This window comes from Excalfactoria chinensis, chromosome 11 (genome assembly GCF_039878825.1).
Source record: "Excalfactoria chinensis isolate bCotChi1 chromosome 11, bCotChi1.hap2, whole genome shotgun sequence".
In the NCBI taxonomy this organism is placed as follows: Eukaryota; Metazoa; Chordata; class Aves; order Galliformes; family Phasianidae; genus Excalfactoria; species Excalfactoria chinensis.
The window spans coordinates 8330896-8346826 of NC_092835.1; the positions used below are offsets into that span (position 1 = coordinate 8330896).

Sequence of the window (15931 nt, forward strand, 5' to 3'; positions counted from 1 at the left end):
GAGTGTATAGCTAGCATTTACACAAGCAGGAATTTCAGGAAGGCAGCTACCTTTGGCCTTCAGATTGGATATCATCTTCTTTTGGGACAAGCTGGCAATGGGATATGGGCTGAGACATTTTGCAGGATGCGCATGTGAGCATGAAAAAGAGAATGCAGCAGGGAATGTTCTGCTTTGAATGGCAGAACAGTAAACGAAGCTGATCAATAAAGCAAATTAGTGAGGGCAGAGTCTTGGAAAACCAGAAAGATCAGGACATGGAAAAAAAATGCTCATGGAAATCAATAAGGTTTGCTTCAGCAAAAGGAGGGAGCAATGAATGGACTACACCGTGTTTGGCCTTGTAGCAAAGGGTTCCTCCTGTGGTTTGTGTGTTTTGGGTGCATTGGGGTGTGTATGCACATCATGGTGGAAGCCAGGTGTCACAAGAAGGGATTCGTGTAGTTTCACCTTGCATAGAGCCAGTTTACTAATACAGGCAACCACTGCAGTGTAATGTAAGTGTCCACCCTGAGATACTTTGCAGTGGTATTCAACTAGGCAAACAGGATTGCAGAGTTTACAGCTCTGCAGTACTGCCCTTTGCTTCCAGGAAACATTTATCACAGAAATAAGGTAGAAGGTAGTTTATGTTAAACACCAATATTTGAGCTCCAGACTCCTGTTTCCAATCCTTGCCTTTATTCATGCATACCTGAATCAGACAATATCTTTATGACTAAATGTGCAGAATCAAGACAGCTCAGTTTTCATGACATAAGATTTTGCTCTTGAGAAATACTGCAAGAAAAAAAGGCTCTCCAAGAACGTCCATGTAGCCTGAAAAATCTACCTAGAAGCTCCTGCCTACATTGTTCATGAACTGTGAAAGTCACTCCCTGAGTGTTCTGCTTTAGTTTCCCAGGTTTGCCCACATGAGTTGGGTGTGGAATAAAGCGTCCCCGGTGAATAAGTGAAGTGAGCTTTAGCACACAGAACTATTATGTGCTTAATACACTGTGTAGAACAGATCTAATCACTGGGCTTGGGACACGCAAAGTTGAAAACAAAGGTGAGTCACTAAAATAATTTACAGAAATGCTGAATTTGACAAGTGAGATTTTTCTTGAGAGGTAATTATGAAACAGCATTTCTAGGTAAGATCTTTTGACTCTGATGAAAGAAGGCAAAAGAGAGAAAAAAAAAAAAGAGCCAAGCAAACAATGTCAGAGCTTGAAACATAAAAGAACCAGCTAGTTAGAGATGGGCAATCCATTCCTATTCAGTACCTTCTTGCTGATAGATGTGAGTTTACAAGGCTGTAAACCCTCCTGATGATTCAAAGGGATTAAATATGTTCCTACCACTCAAATCCTTGAATATGGCTCCTGTAGTGCAGTACTGGAGTAAAACTTCTCTAAGCTGTTGCAAAACTCGTGTATGCCGAGATATCGGCCAAACATTTCTGACTGCACAGCACTGAGTGGCGAGTGGAGTATTGACTGTGCAGGAAAAGATGGGATTTTTCTGGATTGCTTCTCACTCTCTCACTCTGTCTCTCTGCATTAGTAGGAGAGTTCTCCTAGTTTGTTCTCTGTGTAGCGAAAGTAAGTCCAGCCTGAATTGCTGAAGAGGGTACTAATAATAGTAATGCAGCAGGAAGAATCTTTCAATGCATTTTTTAGCCAATCCCTGCTGCCTGAAGTTCTGTGAAGAGGAGTAATAAGGAGCCCTGGGCAGCCAGTATGAGCCTTATAGGGCAGTTGTGCACAGCCCAAGGTTCCCCTATTCCAATGCTCAGATAAGCTGCATTACACTCCCCTTGGAGAAGTGCCATTCTGTTGTGACAGCTGCTCAAGGCTAGCCATGCCTGATTTGGTTCACAGCTTGAGCACTGCTTTTCCTAATCGGTGTTTGTCTTGCGCAACAGCTACACTTACAGAGTACTAAGGGCAGTGCACAGAGTAGGTAGGTGTGCGAGTCGACTGCAGAATGGCAACTGAAAAGAACTCGCTGCTGTCCTTGATTCTCACCGCCGGGCTCACGGCACTCGCAGCTACTGGTAAGCTTCCAAAGGGTTTTTCACTGTTGCCTACTGTGAGGGGTCAGAGCGCATGTGCAGCTTGCATACCCGTGGGAATGCCAGCCTTACGAAGGTCCTGGGCTCCCAACCCTGCTGCACAGAACTGAGGCCTGACCAGCAAAAGCTCCTTGTTTCTTTCTCTGGTCTGCTTTCAGGCATTTGTCTCTATTTTTTTTTCAAATGCAGCTAACAAAGCTAAATTCCTATTGCAAAATTGTGTCTTTTCGACTCACAGATCTTTGCTAAATCAGGAAATGCCTTTTCTTTGTGAGGGCAGTCCGATGGACTTTAATTATCAGCAGTGAACTACAAACAGTTACTGATGTGTGTGGAGAGTGAGCAGGTTATATGCTGCAGGCATGGCATGGCTGAGGGAGTTCATACCTGGGAGCAATGACAGAACGAGGGCTGAACTAAGGTCAGCTCTAGCAGTGAGTGTTTGTTGAAGGCTTGTGTGTGAAAACGAGTTGTTGATACAAACAGAGGGTGCTTATTCAGGCACCAAAGCTCTCAGAAAGCCGTCAGTTGCTCACTATCAGACCAGTCCGTGATGTGATGTTGTTCACGCAACCCCCAGGGATAAAAGCAGAGCAACCAGAAGTGGTGACCAAATATGGGACTGCCCGAGGATACCAAGTGAAAGTAGATGCAGCAGAGAGGAGTGTAAATGTCTTTCTGGGACTTCCTTTTGCTAAGCCTCCTGTGGGACCACTGAGGTTTTCTGAGCCCCAGCCACCTGAGCCATGGAAAGGTGTCAGAGATGCCACTTCCTACCCACCAATGTAAGTAAAGCAAGAAGAAAAGCATTTATCTTCTCAATGATTTTATATTACCTGCAGTTTGAGGACACTGATATGCAGGGTGATCCAAAGCAACGTGGAAACAGTCCTTGCTGTCATCTCACCTCCTCTCACATCTGCTACACTGAATGCATTTCTGAAAAAATCTTGATATGACAGCTACTGTTTTTATCCAGTGCTGTGTAATAGACTTTGTAAGTGAGTTGATGTAGATCAACACCTGATTGACGGTGTGCTTCTTTGAAAGCGTTTGGTCATGTTTTAAAGCTGTGTAGCTTTGTAGCAGAAACAGAAAGAAGTTGAGGAAACATTGGAAGAAAATGCTGAATAGGACATGTAAGAAAATCCGCTTGCACTGGTGCTCTTCTTTAGTGCCTCTAGCCCAGTAATTGCAATACAAAAAGCTACTGGAGTTACAAAGTAATTATTATGCAATTTATTCAATGCGATTTATAGCTCTACCTGTCTGCAAGTATCCTTCTGTAATGTTCTGTAGGTTGCAAAACTGCATTTGGTATCAAATTGTACTGCTCTGGACTGTGGCCCCTTTTTACAGCTCTTGTGGTGCCACCTTGATGGAAGAAAACATATTGAACATTAAAACTGTACCCTATATTTTCTGTTGAATGAAACCCAGAAATGTACCAGCTGCACTTTATAGCGTTGTGATTTTTGTTATTTCTGTTGATTGTTCTTTCCCTTATTTCTCCAGGTGTCTTCAGAACAAAGTATTAGGACAGATTACTTCAGATCTTGTTACTAATAGAAAAGAAAAAGTTCCTCTCCAGATGTCTGAAGATTGCTTATACCTGAATATATACACACCTGTGTCTACAGAAAAACAGGAGAAGCTGCCGGTAAGGAAAATCATTACAAAACCTCTAGCAAGCCTGATGGCTTCTGTGACTTGATGTGATAGATTAAGCCTGTCTTTGAATCTTATAACAGCTTCCTGAGGGTTACAACACATGCACAGCAAACTTACATCCTACACAGTATGAGAAATCAGTGGCACAGTTTTTAACGATTAACACACAAAATCATACTGATTTTTTTATTTTTATTTATTTTTTATTTTTTTTTACTGAATTAGTGCTTGATTTCCTGGAGGGGCAATGGTAAAACTGAAGCATTTAATGAAATCAGTTCATGTTGTGAGGCTGCCAGCCTCCAGTTTGAAAGACATTGACCATTTGTGAAATGTAATCTGAAGGACTCATGAGTGAAGCAGCACATGCTAGGATATTTAGTCTGCATCACAGGGAGCTCTTCCTTGTGCTGAATCACTTCTGTATTTCCCCTTCCAGGTCTTTGTATGGATCCATGGAGGTGCGTTAGTTCTTGGATCAGCATCATCCTATGATGGTTCAGCAATAGCTGCGTTTGACAATGTGGTAGTTGTGGCAATTCAGTACAGACTGGGTATTCTTGGATACTTTAGGTAAGATGTTCTATCTGTGGTTTTGATAAGCGCTTTCCAAAATTATGCATGCAAATCCTTTGTGAAAAGACCAGCAGAATATTTCCCTTTGCAAATAAACTCTGTTTCTTAAATACACATGCAACAGTTGGCAGCAACTCACAAGTCCCAGGTCTGCTCCAGAGACTGTTCTGGCTTGATTGCTGGTCTGATCTCAACCCTTTTGAAGCCAATTCTTTTTAAATTATAGAGATGCTCTTAAACAGCTGTTTCCTTATCCTGCACATTGTCTTTATCTCTCTGTTGTTTTCTTTCATATCAAGCATTTAAGGAAATCTGTTATTTCTTCCCAGCACTGGTGATAAGCACGCTCGTGGTAACTGGGGGTATTTGGACCAAGTGGCAGCTCTTCAGTGGATTCAGGAAAATATCATACACTTTGGAGGAGACCCGGGATCTGTCACCATCTTCGGAGAATCTGCAGGGGGAATCAGTGTGTCTGCTCTGGTAAGTTCACCACAAGCATGAATGTTAATCAATTGGGAAATAACAAACAAACAAACAAACAGGCACTGCCTGCAGTCATTCTTAATATGTAAATGAAAAGTCAATGAGAAAAGTGGGTGGCTTTAGGATAAACCACACATCACCTTGTTCTGTTATACAATGTGGTAACAGTGCAGCTCCTGACTGTTGCAAGTGTTCTATTATTTGTACCCAGATGATGCTGTTTAGAACCCTAAATGTTATTTGTCATCTTCAGATTTCAATGTCCATTAGCTCCTGACTTCTCCACTGTAGTTGTTTTTTCCCCTTTGGCAGCACAGCTGCTCCATTGGACAGAGCTATACCTGATGCGTATCTGGCCTGTAGTGTTGTTCTGTGAAGTCTTGAAAGCAAAGTGCTGCAGGAGGGGAAGGGGCAGGCATGAACCTATCCCTGTTAATGCTGGCAGAGACCTTTGCACCAGGGAGCTGTGATCAGAGGCTACAGAGTAACAGTTGGATGACAGGTTTCCAAAAAGGGCAGTTTCTGATATTGCAATTCTATGTCAGTGATCAGAATGCATCTCCAGTAACGCTTGCTCTTGTTTCTGGTTGGTGCTTTTTATTTCCAGGTCTTATCTCCACTGGCAAAGGGCTTGTTCCATAGGGCCATTTCTGAGAGTGGTGTTGCAATCAGAACTTTATTCACTGATAAGCCTGAGGAAGAAGCACAGGTGGGTGTTTTGTATCATATTTATTTCTCAGATAGTGTTGAACACCTTTAATGGTTTATTCCAAAAACTGGAATTCAATTGTTTTTCTTGTGGAATTTCAACCGCATTCATTAGATTCAGCATTGCTGTTTGCAGTAATACACGTTCAGTGAAACTTTGCTTTCCAAATACCCAAATATCCACAGATGTCTGAATGAAAGCAGAAGACTGAGGAAGCAGAGAGAAGGCAGTGAATGAGTTTGGAATGTGAAGGAGTAGAGTATACTGTCCTCATTAAAAGATGAGCTGTTATTTTTAACTGGGAAATAGCACCAGATTCTCAATATTGTTCTCTTTCCTTCCTGATGGATCCTGATGTGCTCCAAGGAACAAAACTGTATTCAGCTTAGTTATAATGAGAAAGAAGAGCCCAATTCCACCCAGTCTTACCCATCTGTAAGAAACAGCCTCCAAGAGCTTTGTTTTGCTAATCTGGGATGTGGAAGAGGCTGCATTGCACTGGGGTCTGTCTGTCTAAGGACAGCTGAGAAATAGCAGTCCTTCATTCAAATAGACTCTGCATCATTGAGAAGGGTGTAATGTGCTCTATTTTTTTCATCATCTACATAGTTATATTCCATGTATGCATTACTCTGAACCACCTTATGCCATCCCGACTTCTCAGCCCCGTTTGTGACATACCAGAACAACTACCTTGGTCTGTTAGTGAAGGGAGGTATTTTGGAGGAGTAGGTTTTGTCTTTCTGTTCAGCCCACAAACATGAAGGATTATGAAAGCTTCCTATCTCAGCATCTACAGCTGAAACGCTTCTGGCTTTGGTCGTCCTTTCTGAGAAACTGAGATGCCCCCGCTGCACTCCTGTCTCCAGACTCAGTGGCAGACAGAGCCCTTCTATGGGAATTACATGGATAATTAGTAAATGAGGATGTGACTCGTTTTTATTGATTGCAGAGAATTGCTGCTGCATCTGGCTGTGGAAAATCCAGTTCTGCTGCTCTGGTTGAGTGCTTAAGAGAAAAAACAGAGGAAGAGATAGAACAGATCACTCTAAAAATGGTAGGTGAAATTACACCTTGTAAATAGGTATAAAAAGGTATAAAAAGGACATTTCAGGTTTGATCATAACAGAGCATGCTATAAATGTCTTGTTAAATTACGACAACTTGAAATCTATCTAACATTTATCCCTTCTTTATGTTTCTAGGGCAGGATAATGTTGCAGCTATTCTGTACCTCATCTGAAATAATGTAAAAAGGTTCCTTCTCTTTAATTCTGTATGGGCATTGAGCTACACGTGTTTCACTGTCAGGCTGTGCCAAGGGAAGAGACAAGAGTATGAGATGTCACAGTTTCTCTTGGAGAGCCTGAACATTACTTAACATCATAATTATGTCCTTCTCTATGTTTCCTATGACAGTGCCAGCTTCCCTGTTGCTTTGCTGTTTCTACACAGAAGTTGGTTTTTGCCCCACAGCATCATACATGCACAGATGGATTGCATCTGCTTGCAGGAGATGTAAACTAAATTTAACCTACAATATATGAATACTTAAAATCTTCTCTGGTTCAAAATGTCTACTGTGGAAATTTACCTACATTTTCCTTTGGTACTTTACTTGTTTTGCTTTGAAAATACAGTAAAAATGTAAAATGTTTCTCAATAGTGAAATTCATGTAAATATTTCATTCCTTTGTTTGTTTGTTTGTTTGTTTTTCTCCAGCCACTAGCGTTCATCAGTTCATCTGTGGATGGTGTATTTTTTCCAAAGACTCCCACGCAATTACTCTCTGAGAAAGCAATCAATGCAGTCCCATATATCATAGGAGTGAATAACTGTGAATTCGGATGGGCACTTCCTAGTGTGAGAGACTTTAATGACTTTGTTTAAATATAAGTTCATGTATATTAGATTGCCCCCTAAATATTTAATCTCTTTGTTCTGAAGATGTTGAAATTTCCTGACTTTATACGTGGTCTGGACAAAGAAGTCGCACATCAAGTGTTACAGAACCACTTTGTACCATTTGAGGTAAGAGACTATTTGCAGAATAATCCAGTGTTACTTCTTCACTGGGATAATTCCGTATTCATGTTTCTGAAGCTTCACATGGATACTAGAAAGGACACCTTGCTTAAAATGCCACCAGGGGACCTGCATGTATGCACTGGATGTTTTGCTTCCTACTCATTTACAGAGCTCACAGCTTACTGGTCACTTTGTGATCTCCTGAAACTAGGAAACAAAAAAATTGCAGATTAATAGGTAAGAATTAAGAAGCAGATAAACATAGCCTGTACTTGTAAAGGATCATATAGAGACATAGGAATCTATTATACTCTGGGAATGAGCCCAGGTTTGTTCTGAAAGGGAGTAAGTTATGGCCATCTGAAGCAAGAAATGAATCTTATGAAATCCAGCAGGATGTCTTTTCTCTTTCAAGGGTTGTTTCCAAATATGGAAGAACAGACAACCATATCTATCTCTTAGCATCACCAATTGCTGTTTCTCTAAAGGAATTTGAGGGCATCCTTTGTGATCTTGCAAATCTCTTTTCCCTGAGAACATCTATGTTAGGTAAAATGCACCACAGTGGACTGTGAACTCTGCTTAGGCGCAGTAGGGGATTTTCTCTCAATCATGGCAGAGTTTGGAGTCTAGCAAGAGTCATGCAGCTGGCACACTCAGTTTACACTGTTAGTTGTTTTAATATTTGCTGTCACTCTAAAAATATCTTTCTTGTTCATTTCAGAGTTCTACTTCTGAAATTGTTGATCTTGTATTCAATGAATACGTGGGAAAAGCACAGAGCCGTGCTCAGGTGCGAGATGGCCTTCTTGATGCTATAGGAGATCACGTGTTTGTTTTCCCAGCCATGGAAGTGGCCAGATACCATAGAGGTGAGTCTCTAATTCTACATCTCTTCAAACAAGCGTTGTCTTCCATCCTTGAGCATGTCGGTGGTCTTAATGTATGTATCACATTTCATTCTCAGAATAACTGATAGTGTTTTTGTTTTATCACAACATCTTCCAGTGAAAGTCTATCATCACTGTTGGCTGGCATTTGAAACATTAGCACCTGTTTCTCATTTTATTTTCTGTTAGATGCTGGCCACCCAGTCTACTTCTATGAATTTCAGCATCGACCAAGCTCAGCCACAGGCCTCGTACCTGAGTATGTAAAAGCGGATCATGGAAGTGAGATTGCCTTTGTCTTTGGAAAGCCGTTCTTAGCTGGTGATGTATCTGTGCTTGCTAAACCATTTCTTTTTGAAACAACATTGTTATTATTTATGCTTAGTTAAGCACCTACAGAACAGAAGTTTGTTTAGAAACAATAGAATCTACATCCTCATTGCTGTAGTACTGGTTACAGTGTATTGGAATTGATTGGACTACTGCTTTTTGCTTACAGAACTTTGATTATTGTCATTTCTTCTCTCACTTTGCAGGGAATGCTACAGAAGAAGAAAAGAAACTTAGCAGAACTGTTATGAAATACTGGAGTAACTTTGCTAGAAACGGGTGAGATCCGTAGTGCGAACTGCAGCTCAGGTCTTGTCTGTGCTGCCTGAAGCATGGCAGCAGCATGGTAGTTCCTGTAAGCGTGGCAGAATTTAAGATCAGTACTGAAACAAATAGTTTCTCTTCTTAAGGAGTGCAAGAAAAACTCTGGAAAGCACGTGCAATCCAAAATAAAATCCAGGAGCTATTTGTATCTGCAGTGGAGGATTAGATCCCAATGCAATGGCAAACGTTACTGAATGTCTGCCATTCCAGCGATGAGCATTTTGATAAAAGCATCCATCTGTTCCGGTACCAGAATCGTGTCATCTGAGCTCCTGTTAGTCTTCTGAAACGATCTCAGGTTGAGAAGTCAGAGCACAAATGGAAAGGTGACTTTTCATGTTTTCTGTTTCCAGAAATCCCAATGGGGAAGGCTTGGTGCATTGGCCTCAGTATGATCTGGATGAAAGATACCTGGAAATAGACCTCATACAAAAGGCAGCAAAGAAGCTGAAAGAAGACAAAATGGAGTTTTGGGTAGAGCTGACAGAACAAATGAGGAGTGAAAGAAGGAGAGAACACACGGATTTGTGAGAGCTGCAGAGGACACATTTTCCTTTTACAACATGAAGTCAACGTTAATTTGTCAGAAGGAAGATTTTAATCTTGACTTTCTAACTCACTAATATGAAAATTGTTGTCATGATTTCAGCACAGGGAGAGAATCAATGGAAGTACAAAATGGTCATGGAAATAAAAATCAATAATGAAGCGAGGAAGTAAAATTAAACATTCTTTCAGTCTCAAAAAGACCATGGTATCTTCTCAGTGGACATAAAATCTGAATGATCTTCCTTTGAAAAGGGAAAGGAGGGGAAAATTACTAAATACATTGAAACTGATAAGAATGTGTACAGAATATCTCGTAGATGTCAGGATATGTTGCATATTCATTCCGCTCTTTTTATCAAGAAGATTGAGATTGACATTCCTACAGCTTTTTCTGTTCTGTCAACTAATACATGGTACTTCTGATTTTTGGAATGATTTTTCTTTCACCTAATTTAGGCTATTTCCAAGAAGGTGTTGTGAAAGGCACTAACAAGTCTGAACAAAGACAGTCTGAAAGTGCAAACTGATAACCATGAGGGTTCTTTTTTCCCTTGTGCAGACTGGACAGGGTGGGACTGGCAGCCTTGGGATGCCTCTCTTTGCAGTCCACAGTAGCTGGGGTCTGCCCAGCCATGGGGCTGCCTGTCATGGGCGTAACATCTGAATGTGATGGAGTCACTGGGCTGTGACGAAGACAAGCACTTCTCTATTACTGTAATTTATCAACTCAGCTATTCAGTGAGTGACATGGAAGCCCAAGCAGCTCTGTGCAGAAAGGTGGCCTCTGTTTTCAAGCTTCCAAATTCCAAACTGGGTACTCTGCTTAGGAGGCTAAGCTGCAGAGGATGTGTGGCCTGTGTGCTACCTGTTTGTTAAAGGAACAGCTTGTGTAATTGTGAGGGCTTCCCTGTTGAGTTGCATGATGGCATGAGGGCTTTTGGCATCAGTGCTGGCCAAGGTTACACACCTTCCAAGTGAGAGCTGTCTGGTCACCTGGATGGAAGCATGGAAGAAGAAAGAGGAGAACCGAGTTTGTGTTGCAGCAGAGCAACAGCTGAGCAAAGCTGCCTGGCCTGGCACTGGTGTGGATGAAGATCGCTCACTCGAGCAGTTCGTAGAACCATAGAATGGCTTAAGCTGGACCTTGAAGTTCACCTTCATCCTGGAACACAGCAGCAGTGCCAGCACCTGGGAGGAGGTACGACATGTCCAAGGGTCTGACGAGAAAGATGTGCTCTGCAAAATCCTGCTTTCAAGTTACCAAGATAATGAAGAACTTCAAAAACCCGAATGTTGGCAAAGTCTGCTTGTGACTGAGTGAAGTATCTACAGAACTTGCAGGCGTTCTAATTGCTGCATACAGCCTGAGCTGTGCGGGGCTGCCTCAGATAGGCACGTGCGGGTATCCGGGTCGCTCGCGGCCGTCGGAAATGAGTTGCGGAGCGCGGCGCTGCTCACTGAGCGCAGCTCCAGCTTCGGCTGCACCACGTGGAGCTCCGGCTGCCCGCGGGCACGCGCCGCGACATGGCGGCCGCCTCGGTGAGGGCGGCGCGCGCCCCCTGCAGCCCGGCCGGGCACCGCGCGGCGCTCAGCGGGAGGCGCCCTCCGCGGGGACACGTGTCCGCCGGCGGCCGCCGTAGGGCGCGGAGCGGCGCTGCCATGGCGGCTAAGGGGCAGCCGGTGCTGCTGGGGCTGCGCGACGCCGCCATGGTGGAGCCGTGCCGGGGCGGCGGGCAGCCCCCGCGATGGGCCACCAACAAGCTGGGCGGCCGCGCGGTACGGGGCGGGGCGGGGCGTGCTGGGGGGGTCTGCCCCGATTGGGGATCTGCCCCGACTGGGGTCTGTCCCCGCGGCGCTGAGCGCTGTGTGTGTTTCAGGACGCGCTGCCCTCCGTGCTCCCGAGCCATCCCCGCTGCGGGGCGTGCGGCGCGGCGCTGGCGCACGTGGTGCAGGTGTACTGCCCGCTGGGCGCGTCCCCCTTCCACCGCCTCGCCAACGTCTTCGCCTGCGCCGGGAGCGGCTGCTGGGGGCGGCCTCAGAGGTGAGGGCGCGGGGCCGTGGGCGCGGGGCGGCCGGGGAGCGCCTTAACCCAGCGTGCGTTTCTCTGTGTCCTCTCTCACGTGTCGGGCTGAAGCTGGAAGGTGCTGCGCTCCCAAAGCCTGGAGGCACGAGGACAGGAGGCGCGGGGCTGCGGCTCGGAGCAGGTACGGCCAGCGCGCTGCTCTGCAGCCTGCCTGACGGTGGGCAGAGTGAGGCGCGGGGCTCGGGGGGCCTTAATGTGCCGTGTTTGGTGCTGCGTGTACCTGTGTGAGCAGCAGATCCGTGTGCGGGGTCGGGGCTCCATGGTCAGGGTGGTGGTCGGTTACAGCAGGTGTTTACTGTCAGAATTTCAGGTATTTCCGCTTCTGAAGCCTAACTAGAGCGGCAGCTTGGGGTGGTTGAAGGAGGAGCGTTGCTTCCACACTTATGCTGTCAGGAGAGTGCTTATCCAGCTGAGGTATTTATGCTGTAGTAGTTTGGTCTGTGGCAAATGGCTCCATGTTCCAATTAAAATGGGGGAAAGTTGTTTTATTTCTCTGTATTTCACTCTCTGAGCTTGCTGTGATGCAGTGACTGGTTCAGAGAAATACATTCAAGCTGGCTCCCAGCAGTTATGCCAGCATGGGAATGGCGCAGTGCATCAAGCAGCCATTGTATTATGGCACCTCTTCCCCAGTCTGACATGGGTTTTTTGTCTTAAGTGTGCTGCTGCGAGAAGCAAACGTGGATATTCTGGTACCTGGTGTTGAGAGGGGATGGGCAACATAACACTAAGCATAAGGTTGAGGTTTTCCTTCCCGTATTAATAATAGCAGCAACTCCACGTTAGTGTAGTCAGTCTTGAAAATGTTTCTCTTCTTCCTCCCTTGCAGAAAGAAGAATGTAACTTGTCTGCAAAGGACTGGTGTGCTGAGGCAGACGACTGGGGAGGCTGCAACGGAGAGGAGTCTTCCACATGTGCCCTTCAGATGTTGGGCCTAAATGCAGGGATGAGCAGCTCTGCATCTAGAGAAGCACAGTGTGTGTCGCAGCTCCGAGAGCTTCGCTTGTCTGAAGCTGCAGACGTGTCTGGTTCCCTGAATACAGACCTCCTACTCAGGGAGGAGACGGCGATGGCTACTTCAGCTCCTGTGTTCCAGTCCTTTTACATTAGTGTTGTGGATGAGGCAGACTATGCTGGTTTCCTTGATACAGATCATGCGAACAAACTACTGAAAGAGTATCAGCAAAGAGAGGGTGTTGATCTGGAAAATTTGATGTCAGAAAGGTAAGAACCTGTTTGAACCTCGTGCTGAAGCTGAAGGGTTTGTGTTCAGTTTGTACTGAGTTATGAACTAAGTCTCACCCTCACTAGGTCTGAGTATGTTCATAACTGACTCCTTCAGGAAGCAATTATGTGTAGGACATTGCAGGAAACACGTAACATTGCACCTGTTATCTCCAGTTTAGGAATTTTGGGTTATACGGTACTTCTGTTCTATTCAGTGCAGCTATTTCTGAGTGACTGAGCAGCTAGAATCCCCTGCTCCAGACAGAGCAGAATACCTTCAGTCTATTAAACCAAACCAATGTGGTTTGACCAAATCTTATGCTATGTGATATGAGTTCATATTGTGACATTTGGACATTTGACTTCTTTTTTCCTTCACGATGCTGCAGATTTTGTTATTCTGGTTGCATTTTTAAGAGCTGAGGAGCTCAGGGATTTTGACTAGAGACTGGGATGATGGCTGCAGTTAGAATCAGGGTTTTTGATAAAGAAGTGGTCAGGAAAACAATTTCTGGGCGTAGGTACTGAATGTATTTCCTATTTTAACATAGGTGACCACACTGAGCACTTATCCTTAGGCATAAGCAGGTGTCTGATAGGAATGAATGTCTTACCATAGTTTGAAACTGTTGGCAACAAACAGTGGAGCTGGAGGCAGAACGTTCAGCTGCAAGCTGGAACAGTGATTGCCCCTTGATTTAACATTTGGCTTTTTTTTGTGTACGTAATATAATTTAATGTGGGTTTCTATTAACTGGAACGCATTTAAAGCATGCCTGTTGTACTGAATTTGAACTTCTGGTTTGTGCCTTTTTCTCGTAGTTTTGCTGGTGAAGATAGTAATGAGAAGTATGAGAAGAGTGAAGTCAGTGAGGACCACGCGTTCCATAAGTTTATGAAGAGAATATCTGTCTGTCCAGAGCAGATTTTAAGGTATGTTTGATCAGCTGATTGCAACAGGGAGAGACAGGACATAGCTGGAGGCTGTCAGTAAATAAAAATAAACAATTGAATTGGATTTATCTACTTATTTTTCCTAATTGAACAGTTTGCTAAGTTTTGACGACTACTTCCAAGGTTGTCTGAATCTGTCACTTTGCTCTTTGTATTTTTCTTTTGTGAAAAGCTGCTTCAGGTGATTCCTATGAGTACTGCTAGTTGTAGTCTTCATTAGCCCCTATTTCCCTTCAAGAGTATTATGGGTATACACAACATGTACATAATAAAATTATGTACATTTCTATTTCTTGTGGGCTGCCAGATGTCTCTTGAGCTATCAGCAAACACAGAATCCCCTGCAGATGTAGTTGGTGTAACTGAGTCATGTTTAGCACACTCTGGAGGTGTCAATTTGAACCATTTACCCCCTTAGATCCATCTCTTTCCTTAAGACTTTCCACATGTTGACCTTTCACTGTCCCCCTTCCCTATCTTTAATTTTTGTTGAGTGACTCATCTGAAGCACAGGCAGATGACTGGCTGCTAACAGTGTTTGTGGGTTTTTCCCTAGTTACTTGAGATACAAAGAATAAATACATTTTTTTCTTTTTTTTTTCCTCTTAGATACTCTTGGGGTGGTCAGCCTTTGTTTATAACATGTCCTCCAGCCAACTTTGACAACAGTATTCCAGCCTGCAGTAACTGTGGAAGCAACAGAATATTCGAGTTTCAGCTTATGCCAGCACTGGTCAGCATGCTGCGGGGTGATGCAGGTATTGACTTTGGGCTTAGCTGAATGAGTATTAGAAGTATATTAGTAAGGTTCACTAAAGAGTAATTTGGATTGTTTCTTGCTAACCATAGGCACTGATGTGCTTGACTGTAGTGGTCATAGAATTACGTAGGTTACAAATGGATACTTAAATCCACCGAGATTATGGATATAATCATGTTTCCATTATAGATTTCACTAAGCAAATGGGAGCTCTTCCGTTGGACTTCATGTGCTTCCTGATGTGCTCTTATAACAGCCATGTAGATAATTCTGTGACTTTGATAGTCACAGAATTTTTATTGCCTGTTAAATGAGAGCGTACCTCCCCTGCTAAAGGGGACAGGAGAAAAGGGCCATTGGAACTTGATGGTCCTTGAGGTCCCTTCTAATCCAAGCCATTCTATGATTCTGTGAAATAAGGCCTCGGAAAATAATCAATATTGCCATGTAAGATTGCAGGCACCTACGAAGCTCTTTGAAAGTTCTCAATCATGCTGCTTTAAAAATCTTTGAAATAAGAAAATGTATATAGGGGGCTGGATATGGACAAATGCATTCTGGATTGGAAGGTTGAACTGCAGTGATAAGCAATAACCACTAAGTGAGGCATTCTTCTAATACCGTATGTACCTTTATTGTTTTGTTTTTAGATCTCTCAGTGGAATTTGGGACTGTTATAGTTTATACGTGTGAGCAAAGCTGTTGGCCAACAAATCATCAAACCCCTCTGGAAGAGTTTATTTTTGTACAAGAAGACCCTGACCAGAAATTATTTAAATAAATTGTGTTTCTCTTCATAGGTGGAAAATCTGTTGTTTGTTGGGTTGGTGTGCTTTGGTTGGTTTGGTTTTTCTTGCAGTTGAAAGTATGTGATTATACAACAGTTTTTTCCTCAGATGTGGTGAAAAATGAAATTCATTTGTTGGCGTGGTGCTTATTTCCTAGAATGGCCGACGTGTGCGTTGGCATGGCTGCAAAATGTGGCAACAAAAAACTTGCTTTGCTCAAAGAGGCAATTCTAAGTGTGGGGATTATTCTGGCATTATAGTTATGTTTTTAAGAGCTTGGGGAAGAAAATAAAGGAAAAGGGCGGTCTAATTGCACTAAGTTCTCCTGCTGGTGATCATCTGTCAAATGGGATCCAGGTTTTACAAAGTACTGGCAGTGAGAAGCTTAATGTAAGTATTTGAAAACAAATCTGTGTGCTCTTACAGTGAAGGATGTTACGTGTGCTTGATGAGCTCTGATGGTCACTGCATTGCACTGAGTGGAGAAAAGGTGAGA

General features: G+C 43.6%; 2 protein-coding genes across 2 annotated transcripts; both read left to right on the forward strand.

Annotated features, from left to right (window-relative positions):
• Nucleotides 1-1871: 1871 nt before the first annotated feature.
• Nucleotides 1872-10044, forward strand: LOC140257100 (fatty acyl-CoA hydrolase precursor, medium chain-like). The gene is made up of 13 exons (XM_072346113.1): nucleotides 1872-2041; nucleotides 2640-2844; nucleotides 3575-3719; nucleotides 4170-4303; nucleotides 4636-4789; nucleotides 5400-5501; nucleotides 6454-6558; nucleotides 7225-7365; nucleotides 7450-7533; nucleotides 8255-8402; nucleotides 8610-8741; nucleotides 8957-9029; nucleotides 9428-10044. Exons 1-13 carry the CDS (start codon nucleotides 1972-1974, stop codon nucleotides 9603-9605), a joined length of 1671 nt encoding a protein of 556 aa, XP_072202214.1. The 5' UTR covers nucleotides 1872-1971; the 3' UTR covers nucleotides 9606-10044.
• Nucleotides 10045-11261: 1217 nt separating this feature from the next.
• PDCD2L (programmed cell death 2 like) lies at nucleotides 11262-15537 on the forward strand. Its single transcript, XM_072346636.1, has 7 exons — nucleotides 11262-11399; nucleotides 11501-11664; nucleotides 11758-11827; nucleotides 12536-12930; nucleotides 13756-13866; nucleotides 14497-14645; nucleotides 15298-15537. Exons 1-7 carry the CDS (start codon nucleotides 11283-11285, stop codon nucleotides 15426-15428), a joined length of 1137 nt encoding a protein of 378 aa, XP_072202737.1. The 5' UTR covers nucleotides 11262-11282; the 3' UTR covers nucleotides 15429-15537.
• The last annotated feature ends 394 nt before the right edge of the window (nucleotides 15538-15931 follow it).